We start from the raw sequence: 25,907 nt of genomic DNA on the forward strand, positions 1-25,907 counted from the left end.
GAGCCGAACCCGATTCCATCTGTTGATATTTTACGATAAAAAATTATCGATGCAGCTAATAAGATGAGGAACCAATTAACAACTGGGGTAGTCAAGAGTTCTCTGCGGAAAAGGTTTCGAATATGTGTTCGCAATAGAGGAAGACATGTTGAGCAGGAACTGTAAAGTTTTTAAGAAAAATAAATTATGACAAAATTTATTCTGATGTTGTACTTTACTAACACTGTCCCATGTTTATCCCCGATTTCTTGGAATCTACGAATGCTACCTGAGGTTATCATACCTTTTTACATAGCTAAAAACATGCACATGTTTTTAAAAACATCTGCAGACACGTTTTCATAGAGATTTTTTTCAATATCTTTGTTTAAAACGAGTTAACTTAATTACTTTAATGTTATTATTTTTAGTTTAAAAGCCATTTCTTTGAATTGTTTGCAGCGATATGGATTTTTATTGCTGAGAATTATTGTTTAACTCAACCTTTACATAAAAACTCAAAAAAACCCAGACCAAATAAGTAAAATAAAAAATTAAACGCTAAATGCGAAGATAAAGTGGCATTTTCAAGAAAAAAATTAAAATTGCAATAACTCTTCAACGGCTAACTTTTGGATATGGTATTATAAGATCAAATCAGTTTGTTTTGACCCCTACTACACGCTCTTAACAGGAATAGGTCGACTTAACCTGTAACCCCATATGTATGCATGTATCCAAGTGTGATATAGTTTTTCTCATTTTTGTGTTTCCAAAGATGTGTGTTGTCATTTCGGTTATCAAAAATCAATATCACAAAAAATAATTTTTGTCAGGGTGGTGGTATGTGTGCCAAAAGATTGTTTTTTCTGTTGTCACTTGTATCTTTTCTATTACAAAAAAAAATTGGTTATCTGTAAAGTCGGTTTACTGACGATAGTTGAACGTGACAACGTCCGATTGCGCTTCTTTGTCGCTCGTTCGCACTTCAAGCCTTACATGGAACGCCTCAGAGCGAGGTAACGCCGCATGAGTCATGTTTTTTCGTGCGTGCAGCCGGCTCTATCGAATTATAAGACGTTGTCACGTCAAAAAAATCTTAAGCAAGGAGACTGACAGTGTTTTTTTTGTGTTTAGTATTCGTTTACTCTTGTTGATTTATTGTAATTTTTTATTGAAGACAGCAGGCTATTTAATACTTAGGAGATGATATTGAGAATCAAAAATATTTGTAAAAATTGCAACTTCAATGTGTTTTTGTCATAATAGGCAGCAGTATGTCGGATTTATCATTGGGCTCTCCTGAACATGTGTCGCGCGATCCCGGCGCTGCGAACAAACAAACAGACAAACCCAAGGAGAATAGCTGTAAAGATAGGTAAGGTTATTTTGAATATAATTTTTTTAACAAAAGTCAAAGTTTAAAGTAATTTAAGACCTTATATCACATTTAAAGTCTTGATTTCTTTGAAAAGGAAATCTTTATAGACAAGTTGATATTTTTTAGCCATTTAACAGATTTCAAGAATTCTAGATTTCCAGAAAGGAAACTTTAACTGGGATCGAACCTGGGACCTAAAATTTTTTCGTTTTTTACTAATTTTGACAATTTTTTTGTACACTCTAAATCTGCCCGTATATTTTTTGTAAATTGCGTTCTTGATAGCGGTTACCCGAATATTTTTCTTATCTTTTTTTTGTTATATATATATGTATTATGATTACATAATATCTTTGCTGATATTTATTTCTATATTATTTTAGAATTGCTTATTAGTCCAGGAGGAATCGGCGCATGAGTACCGAAAACTATTCCACCTCAATTTTTTTACGTGATCCTCTTCAAATTGCCCTACTGATGATATAAATGCATGTTGCCATGGGGCAACCCGGTGCCATATTGTTTAAACCGAAATTGTTTAAACAATTGCAAGGAATTGTTATTTTTCAACCGGACAAATTTTTTTTATATTTTTTATCGAAATACCAATAAAAAAGGTCCAATTACTTTTCACGATAAAGTTAATATTTTCAAAGATATGAATTTTTTAAGGTTTGAAAAATCTCAAATTTGGGTACTTTCGACCCATGAAAAATATATTTAAAAAAAAAATAATATATAAGTAATATTTTTTTTTCAATTCTCTATACAATAGTTAATAATATTGTTAATAGAGATTTAAGAAAATTTCATTGTTTATATCTGTTTTTTAATTGTTAACTTCGCGCGCTCACAAGTACGCGCCGCTTACCTTTAAGTATCGCCGTCTCTCTCTTACTCATGCGCTGCATCGGCCTCTCTGTGTCTTGAATCATTATTTATCATTTATCTTAAAAACTATCAACTTTATCAAGATTTCTAAAGAGAGCAATCTTATTAATAATTAAATTGTCTACAATTTGTTTCTTATATATTTTTTTCTGAAATCAATTTTTTTAAAGTTATTTAAGCATAAATTGAAACACCAACCTGCTTTACACGCATTTACGGGCTGTGATACGACTAGTAAAATTGGCACCAAAAAAAAAGCTTTAGAAATGATGAAAATAAAAGAAAATCGTGATGCTTTAGTCCCTCTTGGTAATGGCTTAGTATTAAGTAGTGAGGAGTTGAAAGGTTTAGAAACCTTGTATTTAAATATTTTTAAATACAAGGTTTCAGGTTCAAGCGCGCGAAGTTAACAATTAAAAAACAGATATAAACAATGAAATTTTCTTAAATCTCTATTAACAATATTATTAACTATTGTATAGAGAATTGAAAAAAAAATATTACTTATATATTATTTTTTTTTTAAATATATTTTTCATGGGTCGAAAGTACCCAAATTTGAGATTTTTCAAACCTTAAAAAATTCATATCTTTGAAAATATTAACTTTATCGTGAAAAGTAATTGGACCTTTTTTATTGGTATTTCGATAAAAAATATAAAAAAAATTTGTCCGGTTGAAAAATAACAATTCCTTGCAATTGTTTAAACAATTTCGGTTTAAACAATATGGCACCGGGTTGCCCCATGGCAACATGCATTTATATCATCAGTAGGGCAATTTGAAGAGGATCACGTAAAAAAATTGAGGTGGAATAGTTTTCGGTACTCATGCGCCGATTCCTCCTGGACTATATCGTCTCCTAAAGAAATCAGTGTGGTGAGATTTGCTTTCTAGTAATTTGCTATATTATTAATTTGTGTTTCTTTTTAATTTTAATGCAGCTTTTTTTGTTTATTTTATTTCCGAGTGTGCTTGTATTTCTTTTAAATTTGATTATTTGAGAAAATTATTTTATTTTATATCTGCAGCTATTTTAATTTTAATTTTATAGTGCTTTTAATGTACAGTATTATTCATAATTTTAATAAACGCGATTCAATCGACTTTGTTATCTTGTTTTGAACTTTCACAACTGCCTTTATTTATCCACCATACAATTATATAATAAACGATGGTCCGTACTAGATTATGGCATATGCTTTGCATAAGAGTTCCACCAGAGATGTGCGAAGATGCGTAGCGAGGGATATGTTTGAAGAACCAATCATATTGATTCATTTAGTTTGAAATTTGATGCGTTAAGCGTTTGAAGCGATACTATTTGTTATTTACAAACACATTCCTCGCTATACATCCTCGCATATTATTGGTGGAAATGCACGCTTATGCGTTCAGATACCCTTCCATTGAAATTAATTGTTGAAAATTATTGCCAAAAAAAGAGAAATAAATAATAAATATTTCAGGACAATTTTCACACACGGCCCGATCTGATCCCATACTAAGCTTTCGCTTGTGTCATGGAAACCAGATGGCTGATAAACATACATATATAATTTTAAATAAATACTTATATAGATAATAAACACCCAGATACAGGGCAAACATCTATGTTCATCACACAAATATTTGCCCTGGGTGGGAATCAAACCCACGACCTCTGGCTTCGAAGGCAGGGCCACTACCAACCAAGCCAACCGGTCAGTCAAAAGTCAGTCAAAATACTATTTGATGTAAATAAATATCTAAATTTCTAGCAAGAACATAATGGGCGGTCGGCGTATCGGCATCGGGGGAACCCGTAGAGCGTCTTCCTTTACCTCGGTGGAACAGTTCACGCGGCGGCAGAACGGCACCGTGGACGTGTGGTGGCTGTACGATGATGGAGGTGGGTCTACTTGCCTACTCTACTGGTCTATTGGAAAATAATGTGTTTATTGGTGGACGTCTTTCAGTGAACATGAGGTTTTTTGGCGTGCCTGTAGAATCGAAGATGTGTTGCCATCTGAAAAAATCGAGCATTATAATTCGCATTTACATGAATGCAAATTGCGCCGTTTCGATTAATAATAATTTTTAAATCAATATAATAATATAATAACAACACTCGTTCAAAAATCTCCGTGGGTGGTGGGACCATTTGTTGACCATTACGAAGTTAAAGATTAAAACAATATCAATCAAAAATAATCTCTTTGTAAATTTTATTTGTCAAAAATTTTCTAAATTATTTTTGACACAAGTACTTAATTCTATTTATGTTTTTTTTTACCATTTAGGTCTAACTCTACTTCTGCCGTACATTCTGTCAACGCGTCGCGCGTGGGCTTCCAGCCCGCTACGGGTGTTCACACTAGTTAATAAAAACACTGAAATGGACATAGAGGAGAGGAAGTAAGTATTTTTAAATAATTTTGCAAAATTTTCATAGAACATTAGGAAGTGTCGTTGTAAATCTGAAAAATGGAAAGAGTAGAATGATAACTCTATTTTACACATTCTTATAAATGCCCGCTGTTTGTTGAAAATGTTAATTGCTTTTCACTAAAAACTTGAGATATTGAGGTATTGGACACTGTCCCTAAAACTGATCGAAAGCGAATTGTTTTTGTTTCGTCATATATTTTTAATATCTTATCTTACATATTTTTAGAAATAATTGTACGCGGGGGCTAGGTCAAATATTAGTTTGAATATAATAAGAATGTACTGCGATTTTACACAACTGCCTAATTGATGTAAACGGTTGATAACAAATCCCAGCAAGTCAACGACTATTAACAAAGTGAGGGTAGTTGGGTCAACAAAGTGACAACTATTCTTTTATTATTATTGGGTCAACAAAGGTCAAAAGTTACGTCTAACAATAGTTATATTTGTCTTTCAGTATGGCGTCCCTGCTATCCAAGTTCCGTATCGACTACTCCGCTCTTAAGATGATATCGGACATCACGAAAAAGCCCAAGGATTCCACATTGGCATATTTCGACAAACTCATAGCCCCTTTCCGAACTTCGGACGATAGCAATGACCCAGGTAAACTATTTTTTTATTAATATAACCGTGTATTTAAAGGAATAATCACTACATAGTATAAAACAAAGTCGCTTTCTCTGTCCCTATGTTCCTATGTATGCTTAAATCTTTAAAACTACGCAACGGATTTTGATGCGGTTTTTTTTAATAGAACGAGTGATTCAAGAGAAAGGTTTTAGTATATAATTTATTAGGTTTTAGACAAAGCGGGCGAAGCCGCGGGCGGTGAGCTAGTAAAGAATATAGGGACGCGTTTTCGCGTTGTTTGTGTATGTTAATGTGAAACGTTTAGATGTAGTAAGTGTGTGTGTGTGTGTTAAAGAAACGCGTTCGTACGTTGTGTGTCTGTGTTATATGTTAATGTATGTGTTTTTGTGTCTTTATTTATGTCATGCCGCAGAAGCCTTTGAGTTGCATTTTATTAAAATAAAACTTCTTTAAGCACGTTGAGAGTAAAATTTCAAGGTCGCGTCATGGCAATACATGGTTTAAGGCGACGATTTTTATATCTTTGAATATTATCAAAGAAGTTTCACTTTTTTAATTATCTGTTGTTGTTTTTCATATTTTGTGTTTTATTTATATTGTATTACAATTACAGGTGGTATAACAGACGCGGATTTACTAGCGGCCCGCGAGCGTACATACCGTCACTTGCGTTTACGCGAGCTGATCGGCGAACATTCGGCCGGTGCTCGGCTTGTTTGTGTCACACAACCCATGCCACGACGGCGCGGTGTGCCCGCACCTTTATATATGGCTTGGTTGAGTGCTATAGCCACGGCAGCAAGGCAGGTGTTATTGGTTAGGGGCAATCATGCGGCTGTACTCACATTTTACTCGTAAAAATGTAGAACAGAATGTGGTGTGACCATCTTTATTGCCCAGTTTGCCCACTTTTATGACCTGGATCATTACTAAGTACTGTACTATTTGAATTGTAAGCATATCTCGCCCACCTATGTTATTATAATTACTAACTGAGACGGCGCGGTGTGCCCGCACCTTTATATATGGCTTGGTTGAGTGCTATAGCCACTGCTGCTAGACAAGTGTTATTGGTTAGGGGCAATCATGCCGCGGTGTTAACGTTCTACTCATAAAAATATGGAATAGGTAGGGTGTGGTGTGGCCGCACCTTTATAATACAACGTACTACTATAATACTACTACGTCAAAGCTAATGTTCGACTTGTTTATGTTTAGCATGGTGTGGTCGCATCTTTATTGACTGGTTCGCCCATTTTTGTGACCTGGACCATTTCTAAGTACTCTACCATTTGAATTGTAAGCATATCTCGCCCACATATGTTATTATAATTACTAACTAGTAACTACCAACCACGACCGAGCTCACAAGTGGTGTGTTCCATGCCGAGACGGTGTGCCCGCACCTTTATATTCAAATTTTCAACACAGTATGACCGCACCTTTATTCCTTTGAAACTACTATAAATACCCTTTCCTAGTAAATGTACAAAAAAGTACTTTATAGCCTGGCCATTAAAAGGGCTAAAGTGGGGTACTTTAGCCCTTTATTCCTGATATAATTTCTTACTATAATCTATGAATTAGACTATGGTTTAAGAACACGATTTTCTTTCGCAGAACCATCTAGAGAACTTACTAGTAACTAGGCCTTTACTTATAAAAAAATCATTAAAAATTTATTAATATAATTGGTTATCTCTTTTATTGAAAGTTAATTTCACTAATAAAACTGAAAATTATCTAGTTACATTGATTTAAAGTGTTTATAAGTAAGGCGCCTAATAGTTAACTACTGAATGTTTTGTCTCGCTCACACTTATGCTTTTGCACATAAGAAAAAGCGAGACAAAGTATTAATTAGTTGTACAACTGATGTACGAAGTTGTCAGTAAGAATATATATCAACAAGTCATTTATATGATTTTTGAGTCTATATAATAGCGAAACTATTTACCCAATGACGCAGTGGTAACACTTAGCTAATTTTATATTAAGTGGGTTCGATTCCCAGGAAGTGTAACTTATACGTATTTGTATTGGCGAATTTTACAAGTTTTACTATTGTAATTTGTAATGTTTTTACAAATTTGTACCATTTAAATATATTGGAAAAGCCTTTATTGTGCCTAAATTTTTGAACTATGTATTTTGAAATTGACTTTGTATCGGAATCTCGAAATTCTAATGAAATCTCGTTTAGATGTAATTTTACTAGGTTTTAAATTAGTTTTAATAAAACTGTGAGTGAATTTTACAATTTCTCTAAGGAAGTAACATTTTGATAAAATAAATAATTGCTTGACATTAAATTGCAAATGTCGACCAGCGAATTAACATACGTTCGTAGTTTGTATTATTTATTTTACTAAATAATTAAGTTAATATTAAATTAATTGTGATTAATTTTATTTTAATGAAAACGTATACGATCCATATTGAATAATACTGGAGGATATCTTGAAAGTCGGACTAAGATATATTAAAATTTGTTTATAAGCTGTTTGTTATAATATGTAATTGTAAAATATCTGGTTTAATTAACAATCTGTTATTTACAGAAATTTCATCACGATTTGTTAAGTCCTTTAGTACTTTAGACGTAACAAACATCGCGAAAAAATATTACGACAAAATAATTAATATATTTTATCTGACTTTAATCATTTAGCCGATTTTTTTATTTGTAAGATGCAGCGGACTTGTTCAATGTTTAGTAAATTATTAATATTTTCAATTTGAATAAAATGATCTAAAAGCAGATTCGTTTTTTTTTCACAATCTGTTCAGTTTATCTAAGCATTGAACTAAGCCCGTATTTAGATAATTTCAATTTATGTTGCAGTGCAAGTTTAAAATATATTCGTTTGATTAAATGTCTAGTTAATTTTCATTCTTAACTTCAGAGTGCTGTTGTTTTTGTATTGAATATAATATGATAAATCCTTATTGTTTTTATTTGTATTCGATAAAATTATCGTTTAAGTGATACGAGTTTAACAACACTTAATTATGTTTACAAAGTAACTGTTGTATCATGTCTCAGTATTCGATTTGTAATAATACGTTTATTTAACTAACAATGTATTAAAAGATCTGTTTAACACATGAAGTATTTTTTTTATTTGACACTATTATTATTCTCTCTACTTCGTATACATTGTATAATACTGAAATTAAATGAAAATGAACTGGAGATTTAATGAAATACCACATTCCTGTATGGACTGCAACACCGAATACTATCCTACAGTACCTGATTACATAACGCTATAGTTACCTGCTAATTACGCTGTTATTTATTACCTATTGTTTGTACTAGATACAATATTAATAAATGATACGAAAATCATGTTTTGTTTTATTTATTGCACGCCTCATAAGCGAAGCGTTGAGGTGGGTACTACTGTCACTTCGCGCAAAACATCTGATTTTTCAAGCTTAAAATGTCTTTATGTATCATACATTGCACTTGTAAGATAATACATACACACACATATTAAGAAAAAACACTATTTTTAACGTTCATGATATTTTTGATGTCATTTTTGTTATTTAAACTAGTTAAAAAACAGTTTAAAAAAGTTCTGTCTTGGACGTCCGTGTGTCTGTATGTGCGGATCCTTTTTCTTGTTAACACGATAGCGACCGAAATACTTTACTAATCGAGTCTTTTTTTGTCTCTTACGCTTGAGTATGCTCAGGAATAGAACCCTTTCATTTTTCAGGGTCTGATTCGATGTGGTTTAATTGTTATTAAATAAACAAAAATAATAATTAATAAATATTTATTAAAAAAAATTATGAGGCGTGCACTTTTGGATTTTCCAAATTATTTTTTATTTAAATCGATTGAACTAGTTGGATGAAACTTTTTCTTTTTAAATTCAGGATTGAAACGAGTTTTTATTTCAAACTAGCGGTCCGCCCCGGCTTCGCCCGTGGTACATATTTACGTTTTCTCTACATAAAAACCATCCTCGTACTTCACGGAATATAATAAAAAAAGAATTATCGAAATCGGTTCAGCCGTTCTCGAGTTATGCGCTTACCAACACATTTTGCGATTCATTTTTATATATAAGATTAGCACTAATTTTCGGTACTTTTAAAACGAAATGCACGGTGAGATTGCAAAAAAAGGTGAGTTTCTGTGACATTGTGAGCTACTACAGAATGATAGCGTAGTTACGGCCGCGGCATTATAAATTAGCTGTATTTTGTAATATTTTAACTCAGAAAAATAAGGATTCCATAATGAACATTGAACATTTCTTCAATTGTCTATAAATAATGATTCAAGCAAAATCGATTGGTAGAGACTAGACAAGATTTTTAGGAAATAAAAAATCTTTCTTATGGAGGAAAATATGGTCAAAAAACCCAGACAGTAATTTCGTAGACGCTGACCAAGTGCGGGTTGGTAGATGTCATGTGACATTGGTGGATTATGTAATTTAGTTGTAGCCTAAACTCTTCTATGAGGTCTGCATCCTTGTATATGGCATCCATAATTAATATGGGCTGATGATGGTATGACTTAAGTTTATTTTAGGTTCAGTAAAATAAAATAAACGGTTTCTAGAATGTCATCGAAGATCATTTTCTTCAACGGAAATGGTCTATTACGTTAATATAGTGTCACAATTCTTGAACTATTGCTGCGTTTTGTTTCTAGGTCATTTAGGTTTTATTGCATATTATGAATCTCAGTCCGTTCTTTTTCTGGTCTTAGTGCCCAAGATAAAGAATGATTTTCTGATGCAACCACATATTAGGATTATATTATGCATTTAGAAGTGGTAGAGAGTAAAAAATTAAATATCTTTTATCGGATTTAAAACACGATACTTACTTTACAGTGGGAGAGTACAGTGTGAACAAATCGCGCTTTAAACCCGTTTAAATGGAATTTCTAAACAAAAGAGTAATCGATACAGATCGTTAGCACTGAAATTTTGAATAAAAATGCTATTAGCCTGGAAAGTGAGTACAACTGCACACAAATCATGTAGCAATAAAAGCCAAACTTGTTGCAAGACACGTAACCATTCATGCGACACTTGAATGTCTTAGAAATCTTTAAAATCTAATCAGAAGCACATGCAATTGGTAGCGAGGTATTTCGTGCAAACATCCGCGCCGTGGACCGTGTCCTACGTTATTTGGTATTCGTTTTCTAAACTGCACCATTATCTCAATGGATAGGCACTTTGCTAGCGGCCAGTTACCGGCGGCGAGCACTGGCCACTATGGGTAGCCAGTCAGTTTGCTAACGCGCGTCGAACGAGGCGTATGTATCTCCGCGGTGAGAAGGAACTTTACGAAAAAGTGGTGTATCAACTTTTTATTGTGCCTTGCTGTGAGCTAGTGTTAACGTGATTTTGTGCTTACCCGGATATTAAGGACACAGGTAAAGCCTTAAATTTAATGTAGAGAGAGATGATAATAGACGCGCTCTAGGATTTAAAAGCGATGCGTTTCATAAACGAGTTTTATGTGAGTTCTTTACCAGATCGCTGGAAATTTGTTTAATAATAGAGTCGAATATTTTGTACGCACATGACTTGAAGTAAAAACAATAAATCGTGTTTAATATGTAAACATACGTCGTTTACCGTGTTACATTGTTATGTTATAGGTGTCGTAAATATGTTACTTATTATTTATTTATTTTATTTTACATGTTTGCATAAGTAGGATTAAGATTGAATCATATTGAGATAAAATTTAAATAGTGAAAGAGCATAAATTAATTTAAGGACATGATAGAGCATAAGATATATAAACAATTATCCGACAAAATAATATTAGAGTTATAAAACCTAAACACAGTAGAGAACGGTATGAAAAACTTCGGATACAGAAAGAAGCCAGCTTCTCTGCGGCCTTGAAGAATGATAAAAGCTATTTGTCCGAGTTATGAAAGTGTTTTTGTGGCCATCGATTGAATTATAAGGCATAAAAAATATTCCATTTTGCTCTATTATTTGATACGCATATTAAATAGATAGCCACAGATTGGACAGCCTGATAATATTCAATTATTTAACGTATGTAGAGTCAAGTGGCTTTATAGACCAAAATAATATTTTGCTCCATCAAGCCACTTTTTGTCCTTCGAATTTAACCAGTCTTGCCTGGAAGAGATTGCTTCTAGGTTCTAAGCAATAAGGCCGCCTATTGTACACTTTCCATGTTTATTTGTTTTTCGTTTTGGATTCCTTGTAAATGTACAATAAAGTATAATGAATATAATGAAATAATAGTAGTTATCATAAATATAATGAAGTGAATAAATATTATTTTACTCTTTTAAATATTTACTAAAATCCCGTGTCCCTTAAAATTACCATTTGTGTCACTTATCGATTTTTCAGTTGGAATCATGGACTAATAATGGTTGGAATCGAACCCTTATCCGCTCATCTAAATAGCTCAAGCATTAACCACTGTACTGATACGTTGAAGTTCAACTTAATAAGTACAACAAAATATATAACTAGGTACTTAATTACTTAATCCATTGTATAATATATTTTGCTTTGAGGTTTGTACTTATATATAATTTGTATAATAAGTTGTTTTAATTATGTACATTATGTGAATATAATTACCTATCTAATATGTAAAATGACCATTGTAGATAAATAAGTATTACATATAATTAAATAATTAGTTTCCTAAAATATTTAAAGCGTTTATAAACGTGACAACAATTGATTAAAATTATCATTATCAGTTAATCTCTTAATACCAAGTCCCATAATCCAATAACATCGATGCCAATAAAAATTCCAGACACAATCGAAGTAAATCGTAAAGTCGTAAATGTAATTGTCAAAATCGTTTGATAGTGATGCTTGAATGAGAAGCATGTGTTTACATAGGTTTACATATTGTAAAAATCATATTGTGTTTGATTTTACGCGAGTACCTACTTACCTACATTTAGTAATTAAAGATTTTAACGAGTTTAAAAACGCGATTTATTATATCAAAATATTATAATGAATAAATCGCGTTTTAAATCCGTTAAAATGTTTAATTTCTTTAGTTTTACATGTTGTTTTTGTAAGGTTAATAGTAGTATGTACCTATGCATTAAAATGAATGCTAGATGCTTTTATTTTGTTAGTTATAAAAACAGATCAAATATGATACCTATATTACAAACTAAATGAATATAATTTAAAATATATATAAAATACAATGTATAAAATGCAAATACCTTTGCTAGTTTCGTTTCCTTGTCAAAAGACTTTTTTGGTAGAGTCCGCTACCCGCGAAGCCGCTCTACTTTGTAAATATTCATGTTTTCTATTTTATCCGTGGACATTAATTATATAATTATACGATAATAATTAATTAAAACAATTACAAAACACCTCAATTTATGTAACTTCCAAATTTTATTAATTTATTAAAAGCATTAATTAAGGATAATTTGCGTAATTATGGGTATGAATCTCAAACGAGATGCTAAGAACATTCAAAAGCACTTTATATGCATTTATAGTTTAAAATTTCCGCTCAACTTTGACTCTACTTCCTTTATATGTGCTTTATTACTACAATGGGAATTCTGAGACGCCTTACAAATACTGATATGGCCACTGTATTCTCTAAGAATGTGGTTTGCAGTGCCTTTTTTAGGTTAGGCTAGCGTGAATACATTTGTTATTATATTATATTGTTTTAATGGTTTTATATAGATATATGTTTTAACTGAAGTTTTTTAAATATGTAAAATCTTTTTTTTTATATTATTTCAACTATGATTTCTACCGCGGTATTACTCGTAAAAAAAGTATGTAAGTTGCCTTGGGAACCACTCTATATATTAAAATAAACCTTATCAACAACTGTTGTTTAAAAATTCTTTAAAGATTGACAGACAGAGGTACAAACAGTGTTGTTTTTGAGCTATACATTTAATGAAAATAAAATTATTACCATGATATGACAATTTTGGAATGCATAGAAAAAAAAATCTTCTCAATCACCTATAGCTTTGATTTAGTTTACATGGACACAATTGAAAAAAATAAGGTCAGTGTCGTTACTTTAATTAATTTTATTTCTAAAGATACTAGCTCAACAAAAAATGATTTACACTTCATCAATGATACAAAAAATATGAAGTTCTATATAATCGTAACCAACTCGACTTCTTTGCCTAAATTAAAACCAATTGTGTTCTAACAATAGTATCCAACGCAATATTAAATAAAAGCTATACATATCTATTCTAACGCTATTTGTATATCTATAGTGCTTATCTCGGGAACTACTGGTCCGATTTGAATTCTTTTTCAGTGTTAGATTTCTCGAGCCCATTTATCGCGGAAGGCTATATACATATATCATCTCGCTAAGACCAACAGCGAAGCACTGCGGGTAAAACCGCGGAGCACAGCTAGTATTTAACAAACGCTATAATATAACCATGTTGTAATTTACATGTTACATTACGAGCGTCACTCTATACCATTTACATCAGTAAAAAGTTTAAAAAGTTTTGTGACCTCCTTGGCAAGATAAATGGAGTCATGTTACAATTAAACGAATCGTTACGAAAGTGAAACCGTATTATCGACAAAGATTCGGTTTGCTCTGCGGGACGGACAATTTTTTCACTTGCAACACTAAGTTATTGGTTTTATGTAACTATGTTTTCTATACAATTATGCAACTTTTCTATACATATAATAAAATCGTAGGAAAGTCAAAACTGTACATTGAATATTTTTTTAAAAGAATACATAATCCATGATCTATAATCGATATAGAAGCCAAAAACATAGTTTTTAGAATTTTTGTCTGTTTGTCGGTTTGTCTGTTTGTCTGTTTGTCTGTATGTTTGACCGGGCTAATCTCGAAAAGTACTGCATAGATTGACTTCAAATTTTGCATGAATATTACTAACAGGTCGGGTCAGGCTATAGGCTACATATTATCAAGCTATGCGGGGGAGGAGCTGTGAACCTTTATTTTTCTTACATATTCTCTGTACTACGATAGCGTACAATCTAAAGACTCATGTTTAAATGTTGTTTTTGAGTAAGCCATGCTATTGTCTACCTTTACACTATAAAAACTACGTCATTTAAGTAATTTAGGCAGAGAAACAGTATAATGAATCTTAGTAGTATAAAGACAAATTTAAAACAGCGCCATCTATGAGATGTCATTAAAATCAAATCAATTTACATAATATTAACGCTTCTTGGAAATTCATAATTTAAATATTATGATGTTGGTGAGGTTGTTTTTTTTTAAAGTTAAATAAATAATTCATATCTTCCCAGAGTCCATTTCAGGTGCGCTTATATTTCATGTGAATATATGTACTAAATTTTTATAAGTGAGGGTAGATGTTTATTATTTGATGTCAAACAAGACACCATTACAGTTAATATAGGTAATAGTAGATAACAGTGATTGTGTTCATTCGTTACATTGTTATAAATCTTCGGCTTTTTTTTTAATTTTCGCCTTCTTGCGTTCCCACAAAAGGTAAGTTGTAGCTTTTGTATTTATTCTTTATAATTATAATTATATAGTTAGACTCATGTTTTTAATTAGTTAAAGTTAAGTATGACAAAATAAGAAAATGATGAAATTTTATTTTTATGTAGGTATAACTTTTACAAGACTTTAAACGCCCAAAGAAGGCCACTTTAGTTCTTGATAAAACTTTATTTGTTAGTAGCTTTTTAATAAAATAAGGTACAGTTATCTTTTGATTTTTTTTTTATTAACAGATTCAATGTTAATAAAAATTGACGATTTGCGTGAGGATGTACCGATGTAGTGGAAATTAGTAACCTTGCGCGTGGTCAATCATCAATCATCAATCATCAATACATATATAATAATAAAATTCTAGAAAAGTGATGTCTGTACAATGAAAATATGTAAAAAAAATAGCAGGGGTTAAATTATTAAATCGATCCCAAACCCAAAACTGTAGTTAAAAATTTAACTTAAGCTGAGGTAGTAGGGGGAGGGGTCAAATTAGAATTATGCTTACTTCTAGGTAAATTTTCTACATAAAATGTCCTTTAAATTATGTCGTATTATATTTTTAACCCCCGACGCAAAAAGATGGGTGATAAGTGTTTGACCGCTATGTGTGTGTGTGTTTGTGTGTGTAATCCGAATTAGATGCGGTTTTGATGTTAGGCAGCATATTTTCCGACGCTGGTTCTTAGATAAAGTGTATCAAAATCGGTTCATCCATTTATTATACCTTTATAGGGGTAAAAGTGGGAATGTGGGAAAAAATATTAGTTATACACTCACCGGCACGGAATCTTGGCCACTTACAAATTTGCCGATAAAAAAAGTTTGAAGTGTTTTTCACGATTTTTTTGTATGCAGATATGTTAACATATTATTTGTTTAATTTTATGATAAGAAACCATTAAGTTTGAGAATAATCTTTTACCACTTTTTAAGAGTTACTCGAAATTTGTGATTTGTGCGGTTAAGCCGAAGTTACGAATTGTTCGATTTAAACTTTTTTCGATATCGTTTATGCCGTTTTAAGATATTGTTATTGTTGTACTGTAGTCAATGATCATAACAAACAATAAAAAATGCCGTTCACATCTGAACAACCTGCTCAGGCCATCACAATGTTAGACCAATGACTGCCGCAACATAAAGTACCTAATGTACAGTACGTACCACGTTCAGCGATGCACTATGCATAGAGAAGATACCAGGAGACTGGCAGCTACACGTGCAGACCAGGAAATGAAGGCGTGAGGTGCTCATCAGCTCGATAAGACCCGTTCATTGTTCAAGAGATACTCAGAAATGGCTTTCTGACAGTTTTTGAGATACGCCACCGGCTCTAAAACACCAGGATAATAAATGTGAGTGAGCAATCGGTGAGAAGACTAATGAAGGAAGTTAATTTGAAGGTTTGCAGACCAGCACGCCGTCCAGAACTCTTCAGATATCACAGAGAAGCACGTCTTCGTTTTGCACGAGAACATGAAAACTGGACCCACAGCCAGTGCGCTCGTGAGGTGTTCACAGATGACTGCTAAGGCACTTTACGAGCTTCTGATAGCCAAGGATCAGTATAAAGGAGATGAAAAGAGAGGTTTTCACCCATCACCACGCTCAAACTGCGATTTTTCATGGAGGGTCAATAATGGTATGGGGAGGTATAAGTTCCGATGCTCGCACGGAGTTAGTTATCGTAGATAATGGCTTAAATTTGATCAGGTATATCGAGGAAATTCTCCAGGAACATGTTCAGCACTATTACACGTTTATCAGTGAAGAAAATTTGCTACTAATACACTATAACGCATGTCCGCGTGTCGTACGATGCGTATAAGAGTACCTTCAAGAGGTTATTATTGAAAAATTGGAGTGGCCAGCTCGTAGCCCGGATCTTAATCCAATAGAACACATCTGGAACATGCTTAAAAGAAACATAAAGTTCGATTCCAACCCACCACCAATGTTAGATGAGCTTATAAATACAGCTGGGGCCGTTTGGTACACTATAGCTCAAGTGGACATCAAAAATGTCTTCTAGAGTATGCCAGACTGGATGCAAACAGTGTTTAAAGCAAGAGAAGGAAACACCCTATATTAAAACGTTCAATTTTTTTTATGGAAACGTTCTTTCTAATTTTTGTGCATTTTTTAAGAAATCATTTAAATTTCACAGGAATAGCGTAAATTCTTGTTTAATTCATATCTACGCGGTAGTACTTCTTATAAACTTCCAATTATTACTAAAAGTTAGTAAAAACATTAAAGTAACTAGTTTTGATTAAATTTTAATAGAATTTTGTAGTAGAAAAGAAATAGTGTTATTTTACGCAATAATTTGCAGTGGCCAAGATTCCGTGCCGGTGAGTGTATTTTTATCCAATTCGGTTTATCCATTACAGCTTCTATTAGATTACAGCGGTAAAAGTGGGAATGAACAATAATGGAATGTTGTCAAATAATATACTCAAGCGGTAGATATATCAAAATATGAAAGAACAACGTGTGAATTACAATTAATAATGTTTTATCGAAATCGGTTCATCCGTTTATTACATAAAGGGCACTTTAGGGTTGACAGTGGTTAGATAAATAAACCAAATGGAGCATCAAACGACAGGATATGACGTGTACATATAGGTACAATTAGATAATATGGTTTACATCAAAATCGGTTATCCCATTTACTAGGGGTGGAAAGGGAATGGGTTGAAAGTCTATTAAAGAAGAGGGGGATATGGGAGCGAGAGGATAACCACACACTGGAAATTTTGAACTCTACTCAAAGCCACATAGGCCTGGCCCTTGGCAATTTTTTTTCCTAAAGATACCACTTCTTTTGTCACTGTGGTCCATTACAATGTGCCCGTAACCGTGCACAAATTGAAAGATGTCAAGGAGCAACAAACTTATAGATATCAATATGATGTAGGAATGTAAAATGGAGGTAGGTCTCGCTTACTTGAAAATAAGAAACCGAAGTTAAAAATTTAAAAATTAAAAAAAAAAGCAACGCAACGAATGTAAAGGAATAAATAATAATTTTACAAACTTCCCGACGATCTTTAAAATTAAGTACCATTATAAAAAAAAATATAATATATGATATGATAATGATGGTATGGCAGCTCCGACGACTTTGTTTTTTTATTTTTATAAATATTTAAAATGGTATTTATTATTTTTATTGCACGGTCTAAACGGTTTAGTTACTACAGGCGTGAGACAGGAAAGATCTGCAGGCCGAGACGGCAGAGATTAGAATAAACGCTAAGGAATAGAAACTGCTATCGCTAATTATTATTGACATAAGCTCATCACATTTTAGTAATGGTTCGGTCACACTACCAAAATTACGACGACGACAACGACCAAAATTCTCATCCAGACCAAATTCGTTCAAAATAAAATATTAAAATTTCCCGTCATACTGGTACTCGGAAGAAAAAAATTTCGAGGTCAATTAATAAAAAATAGATTTTTTTCGATTTTCTAGGAGCTACCGTTTCTACGAAAAATCTATTTTTTCATTCATTGATCTCAAAAAAAAATTTTCAAGCACCAGAACGACAGGAAATTCAAATATTTTATTCTAATTGTGTTTAGCACTATTTTGTTAAATTGCGACTGGATGAAAATTTTGTTCGTGGTCGTCGTCGTCGTTGGTAGGGTGAACAAATCCTTAGCAAAACATCATACGCTTGTGTCAATTATTAGTATCGATAGCGGATTCTATTCCTTTGCGTTTTGACGTTTGTCTCGGCGCTCAGTTGCTTCACGATTTATTATCAAAAACATCCATACAAGGAAGGAAGAAAAATAAATTTGCTCCCTTCCCCTCTGGTGCCTAAAAATAAATTTTACGTAGAAAATTAATTAAGTATTTATTTTTTTATTTTTTAGCTCAGTTTAGTAATAAATTTTACTAACAGTTCTTTGTATTATTTATGGTAGTACGTGTTTTTCCTTTCAATTCAATAAAAAAGACGGGTTGCACTCCGGGAGTGCCGGCAGAAGTGAATACTTGATTATTAACGTTGAACATGTTTGATATTTTGGAATGGTATTCGTCTTATAGACCGGGAGATACTGACACAAAATTTCGAGTCATTTGTAACAGGATGGCGGTTCTACAGGGTTCTTAGTACGCAATGACAAAAAGAAAAATGATGGTGTGAACGCTGGTACCTGCGGCTTAGTCGCGTGGGCGTTAGTCGAACTCGTCGGAAAATAGCGAAAGTCAAACGATTTGTAACAGTATGGCACTTATTTTTCCTGTAAGTTTGAGGATCAACGAATATAAATACAAAATTTCAAAGATCTAGGTGTTGGAAATCTTCACTTATATAAATTAATAATAAATTTATTTTTCAAGTATGACAGCACTTTTTCCCCCTACTAGAAGTATGGCAAATATAATAATGGTCACATTTTATCAAATACTCTCCAAAAAGCCAAATGCAATACGGGTACAAAAAGATAGGCGAAATAAAAAAAAATTGCAGATTTTCGGCGGTATGGCGACCATTTGGAATCGTCCGAAAAGTATGGCATGGCGATTTTCGTAAATGGTTGCACGACGATGGTTACCTGTGCAAAAGTTAGCTTGGTACAAATGGTTGAATAATTGTTTTTTTTAAATCAACACATTTGCGTCGGTATGGCGGGCTGTAAGTCATACCGGAAAAGTATGGCATGACACTACCGCCTACTTCTTTTTTATGGGCTATCGGTAAATTCTAAAATTTTTGTGTTACAAATCGTTTGACTTTCGCTATTTTTCCGACGAGTTCGACTAACGCCCACGCGACTAACCCACCGGTACCAGCGTTCACACCATCATTTTTCTTTTTGTCATTGCGTACTAAGACCCCTGTAGAACCGCCATCCTGTTACAAATGACTCGAAATTTTGTGTCAGTATCTCCCGGTCTATTACGCTTTTTCGATCAGGTCACGTGTCCTGACGCGAGTTTAAGATTTTATACTCATTACAGAAAAAGTGCTCAACGCCGCTAAAGAAGTTTTCACTTCAAAAATTAAGTAGTAACTACTATACAGTCACTATTCCACGCGGACGAAGTCGCGGGCACAGCTAGTAAGAAAATATAGCAATCTATTCAGAAGCGTTATGAATTTATTGGTAAAAAGTGATATAAATACTATAGGTAATCATTAATTTTACGCTCTAGATAGAGTTGTTTAGAGCTAGAAATTTTGTTGTGATGAATCCTTAAACGGAACTAGTAATTAGTAGTTAGAGCTAGTTGTTGAATGTTTTATTTTTGTAAATCTTTAAGATAAAGTCGATCATCTACGCCACGAACGTGACTAAACTGTTTCTTCCGCCACATTTTTGTCTCGGTGAGAATGATCTATTTTTTTTGTTAAACATATACCTATACAACACACATGCGTCCATAATATTAAATAATCCAATTGAGATAGCAAAAGTTGCATACTTACCTGTATTTTGTATCTATAAATAATTAACAGCCAGCGTCATTAATTATTATTATTATACCCCTTTAAAAACACACCGCCGAGCAGTCTTCTTAGGCAATATGCAAAGGTATATCAAAATCCTCGACTTAGGTACTCCATGATTTGACGGCATTGCGCGATCTTGAAATTTTACCCTCAACGCGCCTAAAGAAGTTTTAAATTGAGAAAACATTGTCTCGCCAACCCTAGCTCATCTTTACCGGTATAGCTCAGACTAAAATCTAGATACAACATCAATGCAGCATGTCGGACGTTCCGCCATTTGCCGCCAGCACCGTTAGTCACAATTAAGCCACCGATATGCTGCATGATCACGGATGTTCAAATATCATGATAATAATTTATCTTTGATTGGTAGCCAGGAGAGCAATCTTGTTCAGCTATGTGGATCAGGGTTTGGCTGTTTTTGAACTGGCAGGCGGCGGTTGACGACCCTCTGTTTGAAATATCATAGATTTGTCTTAATTGTAAAAGTATGAATTTACAAAAAAATGTCATTGTATTAATTTTAAAATATTAAGTATTAAAAACATACGAACGATTTTAGGCGCCAGATTGTATGAAAGTTTTTATTTTCAAACTCTATCAAGTAGATTAGTAGAGTATCAAAGTAGATACCTAGGGAAATCCTTCACGAAATAGACAAGTCAAAGTTTATGCATCTGTTATACTTTCTAATAATTGTATTCATTTCCATTATCCAAGCCATTATCTTACAATATTTTACGTTCCATTTATAATAATTGACGTAAACTGCATTTGAAATCAATTGTCTATGCTCTTCAATGGCCCTTCATTGGTAATATTTCCCTAATTTTCTAAAAAAAATTACATCAACATCTCCACATAATCAATATTTGACAGTTTAATTTAAATAATTTTAAAGAAGGTCCCTAATTTTTCAGTTGTTTTTCAATTTCCTAATTTGAACGCAATATTTTTTTATGAAATATAAAAACGCAGTCGCATCGGCCATGAATATTAAAAGAGCTAGACTAATCATTTAAGATCAATGATAATAAGCTTCTTTTGTAAATAGTTATTATTTAGCAACCTCGGATTGGTAAAGATGACGATGATGCGGAAACATTGCGACTTCGGTCAAGGCGCATGCAACCGGAATCGTTGAAATGTCACTTAAATTGCATACAGGAAAGTCATTTTTAGGGTTAAGTACCCAAAGGGTAAAACGGGACCCTATTACTACGCCTCCGCTGTCTGTCTGTCTGTTTGTCTGTCTCCAGGCTGTATCTCATAAACCATGATAGCTAGAAAGCTGAAATTTTTCACTGATGAGGTATTTCCGTTTCCGCTATAACAACAAATACTAAAAAAAAATATTAAGGGGGGTTAAACGTGTAAAATACATGTTTGTACGGAACCCTCGGTGCGCGAGTCCGATTCCCACTTAGCTGGTTTTTTTTAATTGTAAGTATGTATTATGAAAATAATGTTGTGGTTAGATTACCATTCTATTATCTATGTTTTCTTTTAAATTTATTCACGTAATCTTGTTGTTAACAATCTGTGAGGACTGATTTTTTATGCTTTTAATATATTTAATATATTGAAGGTTGCCTGGCAGAGATGGCTTAGAGCCATAAGGCATTTTATAACATCTTGTACAAAAATAAATAAATAAATATTTTGTGCTTGGTTTGACACTTTTCTTGGTCTTATTTTTAAGTTCTATAAGCCACCAATAAGTATGCGATAACACGTTTATTCAATTACAAAGTACCTAACACTTGAATGATAAGGGCAAAACATAACATAATAGGTATCTATTGGCGGCTATTAGTCCTTAGCACCAAAGTATATGAATAGGACCGACACTCTTATTTTATATCAAAACAATATTAATCAAATTTGTGTGTCCTTCTGAGTTCCCTTTGTATGGTTTCGATACAAAAAGAATTTTCAATGATCGATTTTCTTAAGGACAAGTAGATGTGTAGACTGTAGGCCTAATGTGTCCTGCTAGATCGAGTGTTATTCTTTTTTATTCCTCACCAGAAAATAAACAGAGAGCGTTATAATATAATATATAATTTCCTCACCATAAAACACTTGTAGAGAATCGACGCATAAAATATATCCTATTATTAACGCAACCAGTTCTATCATAATATTATCTCAACAACATTCAAATACTTTCGCATTAATTATTATACAGGATAATCGTATTCTGCACGATTGTAATTAACATTAATTGAAATTAAACACGTAAAAGCTAAGACGCAATACAAATGTACTGCCTTTAAATGATACACACGTGTCGCTCCATACAGAGATACTAAATGATTGTATTATAATAATTCGTAATTGAATATTAATCCTAGTGAATTCTAAGAGCATATTAGATATATATAAAATGATTAGGAGAAGGATTATGTAAATAGAAGATCATTTTAGTAAATAAGGACTAAAAATTATTGTAGAGCACAATAATATCTAATAATTCTTGTAAATAAATGAAATTTGAATTTGAATTTGAATACCTATAGATTAGTTCAAGAAGTTTTGATTTGCCATTTTTTTAATATATGAGGAAATAGGATGTTTATTGGGATAAAAATTCCGAAACGTTTTTATATCCGTCTATTCTTTGAGATATTATGGAGTTGGATAGTAATGAAATGCTGAGTTTTAACATTACCTATTCACCGGTCCGCCCCGGCTTCGCCCGTGGTACCTACATGTTTATGTTTTTTTTTCATAAGAACCATCCTCGTACTTACTTCGAGGAATATTATATAAAAAGAATTATCGAAATCGGTCCAGCTGTTCGCGCGTGAAGCCGTGACCAAGGTAAATAGGGATTCATTTTTATATAGATATAGAGATAATAATGTTGCCTAATGTTTTAAGAATAATAACGATATTATGTAAATTATATCTACCTAATAATATGTTTTTTTAAAGATAAATTTTGCATAAAAATTAGGGTCAAAGGTTAGTAAGGGCAACACTTTTTTTATATTTTTCTTTAAACAAATGATCTAACATTCTTTATTAAAATAAAGAAGTTTAGTTATCATTCCGATGCCATTTATTTGCGAAACATGCATTGATTTTGTGATATATAGGTAGGTATATAGCAACACCATCCGGGCGCTCCTAGTGAAATACCAGTTCGAATCATTTGATTTGCAAATTAATTTTATGTAAACCTGATTGCTGGCGATACCGTTTCTATACATGAATAATATTATTGATATGTTTCGTAAATGCCGGCTAAAGATGACCTTTAACATCAATATGAAAGGTACTTTAATATGACATTATTATTTTATTTCTATCTCTTTGTTATAATTATTGATTATATTTCTAGTTTTTGTATGAAAAAAACAGTTTTATAGGCGTTTTATCTACAGCTGCTATAAAATATCAGAAATTCGGTTCTTCGTTTCTTATAAAAAACGAATCAACATTTTTTGTGATGGTTTCACTTTAGTTGCTCAAGCTATAACTCTGTTTTTATGTCTTCCTAGATTATCATCGAAAAAATAATGAAACCGTTTAAACATTGAAATCGAAAAAGAAATTTGTCTCAATTAAAATACCTACCGTTAATTTTTAAGGTGTCCATAATATCTAACAAATGTCTATAAATAATAGCTATAATTACAGGCTAACGGCGAAAAATAATCTCCATTGTCCAGCGCCTTGTTATTCGATATCTCGATGTTATATTACAAGCGAATCGAATCGATTTGAAATCGATATTAAATCCGCAAGCGGTTACTGGTTGCCCAATAGCATATAATTGGGATATTTTATTCTATTTTATGGTGAAATCTTATAGAAAGAATAGCAAGAAGTTATAAAATAAATCATACAAGATCTCGCTCTATGATGGAATGTTTCTGAAAGACAAAAACAATAAAACTTCCACATTAAAAACTCGCACTTTTTAACTGGTTTCTATCTATCGAGGCATTAAGTGGTTACGTACAGTATTATTTTTTATCAGAATAACTAGGAAATACTGATATTCGTATCGCTAGTAATTTTTATTTCTTATGTGTTAAATTATTTATTTTATATGGGTTTTAAAAGTATCATAATATAATGAAACACTACAACAATGTTTAAGTAAATGTTTAAGTAACAATAAAGATTTTTTTATTTTGTATTTGTACAATGCTGAATTAAGGGCCGATTTTTCAATGCTTGCATAAAACTTATCCGTACAATAAAGTAGGTATTACACGATAATATTAAAATGTCACGTAAACTGTCAAATACGGGCAATTAGGATACGATTTTAAAATGGCAGTTTTATACATTATTCGACGAATAAATTTTATCCAAGCATTGAAAAATCGGCCCTTAATAGATAAAATCAACAGTAAGATAGTTACTAGACCTGTAGGTTCTATGGCAATCTAGTATGTAAATTTATATTATCTAATGTCGGAACCCAAACTTTAACCGACCTTACAAAGTAGGAAGTTCCATTCAATTCGACGCACGTGACTTTATTTCCGGATTAAAATATTTTCATTCATCGATACTTTTATGGTTACAATAATTAGTGTTTTTAGAGCACCTCTAAGTAGAGCACGAGAGGAGTCTATACAAATAGTACTTTCATACATAGTAATATGTAATGTATTTTATTTACTTTAAAATCATTACATATTATAAAACAAAGTCGCTTTCTCTGTCCCTATGTCCCTTTGTATGCTTAAATCTTTAAAACTACGCAACGGATTTTGATGCGGCTTTTTTTAAAAGATAGATTGATACAAGAGGAAAGTTTTAGTATATAACTTATTAGATTTTAGACAAGGCGGGCGGGATAAAGATTTAGAGAAGGCGGGAAAAAAAAAAAATTGTTAAGAAAAAGTTAAGAAAGAGTTATTTCCTGCTCTTCTCTGCAGGTACGCTTTCCGAAACGGTGGTAAATAATTACTATGTATTATGAAGTTTCTTAAGCGCTACAAATAGAAGTCTATTAGCAGAATTAAGGACAGGAATTCGAAGTAAGTCTTCTCAAAATATCTAGAACAATCGATTAGCGTCTCCATATAGCCATATACTTATCTCTATTGAATATATCTGGCCAACTATACTCTACAATTACGTGCTAGCTGTGACTGTACAAACCCTACAATATTTAATACCATATACATATTACAATATTGTAAATAATTAATGAATTCTATAACCTTACTTATTGTTCATTATAATTGCCGTTCCGTTACTTTTATTTTGTATTGATATTTAATATAGTATTTTATAAATAATCGTGGTCAAAATAAACACCAAAATATTATTAGTTTACCTGGCATAAGGTCAAATTATACTTAACGGGAAATATAATAATAATAATAAACACTTTATTGCACACACAAACAAAACAAAATCAAACAAAAAATACAAACAAAGTAATATAGAGCGGTACAAAATAGGCGGCCTTATCGCTAAGAAGCGATGTCTTCCAGGCAACCTTAGGATATAGGAAGATATATAATATAGCCTAGATTTAGAATAAAACTTCTTATAACCTGTGCCAAAGTATTACCTTAAAATTAAAATAGTAGCAATGGTGAATTATGAGCTTGATGATATAACAAACAAAAAGTATGTGTGTC

At 32.3% G+C, this 25,907-nt stretch overlaps 2 protein-coding genes across 4 annotated transcripts in view; both read left to right on the forward strand.

Annotated features, from left to right (window-relative positions):
• Ncc69 (sodium chloride cotransporter 69) overlaps nt 1–6,143 on the forward strand; it is a 52,363-nt gene extending 46,220 nt beyond the window's left edge. For both annotated transcript variants that reach the window (XM_089707172.1, XM_089707173.1), the window contains 5 exons: nt 1,249–1,357; nt 4,012–4,142; nt 4,534–4,648; nt 5,142–5,290; nt 5,892–6,143. In XM_089707172.1, the coding sequence (XP_089563298.1) occupies nt 1,249–1,357; nt 4,012–4,142; nt 4,534–4,648; nt 5,142–5,290; nt 5,892–6,136 (749 nt within the window). In that variant the 3' untranslated portion in view covers nt 6,137–6,143. The remainder of the gene's footprint in view (nt 1–1,248; nt 1,358–4,011; nt 4,143–4,533; nt 4,649–5,141; nt 5,291–5,891) is intronic.
• A 4,369-nt stretch (nt 6,144–10,512) lies between these two features.
• LOC149480163 (uncharacterized) overlaps nt 10,513–25,907 on the forward strand; it is a 58,154-nt gene continuing 42,759 nt past the window's right edge. For both annotated transcript variants that reach the window (XM_089707156.1, XM_089707157.1), the window contains exon 1: nt 10,513–10,691. The gene's annotated coding sequence lies outside the window, so the exon portion shown is untranslated. The remainder of the gene's footprint in view (nt 10,692–25,907) is intronic.

This window comes from Colias philodice, chromosome 19 (assembly GCF_061535455.1).
Source record: "Colias philodice isolate Cphi_HAF_F1 chromosome 19, ilColPhil1 Martin Lab GWU primary, whole genome shotgun sequence".
Classification (NCBI taxonomy): domain Eukaryota; kingdom Metazoa; phylum Arthropoda; class Insecta; order Lepidoptera; family Pieridae; genus Colias; species Colias philodice.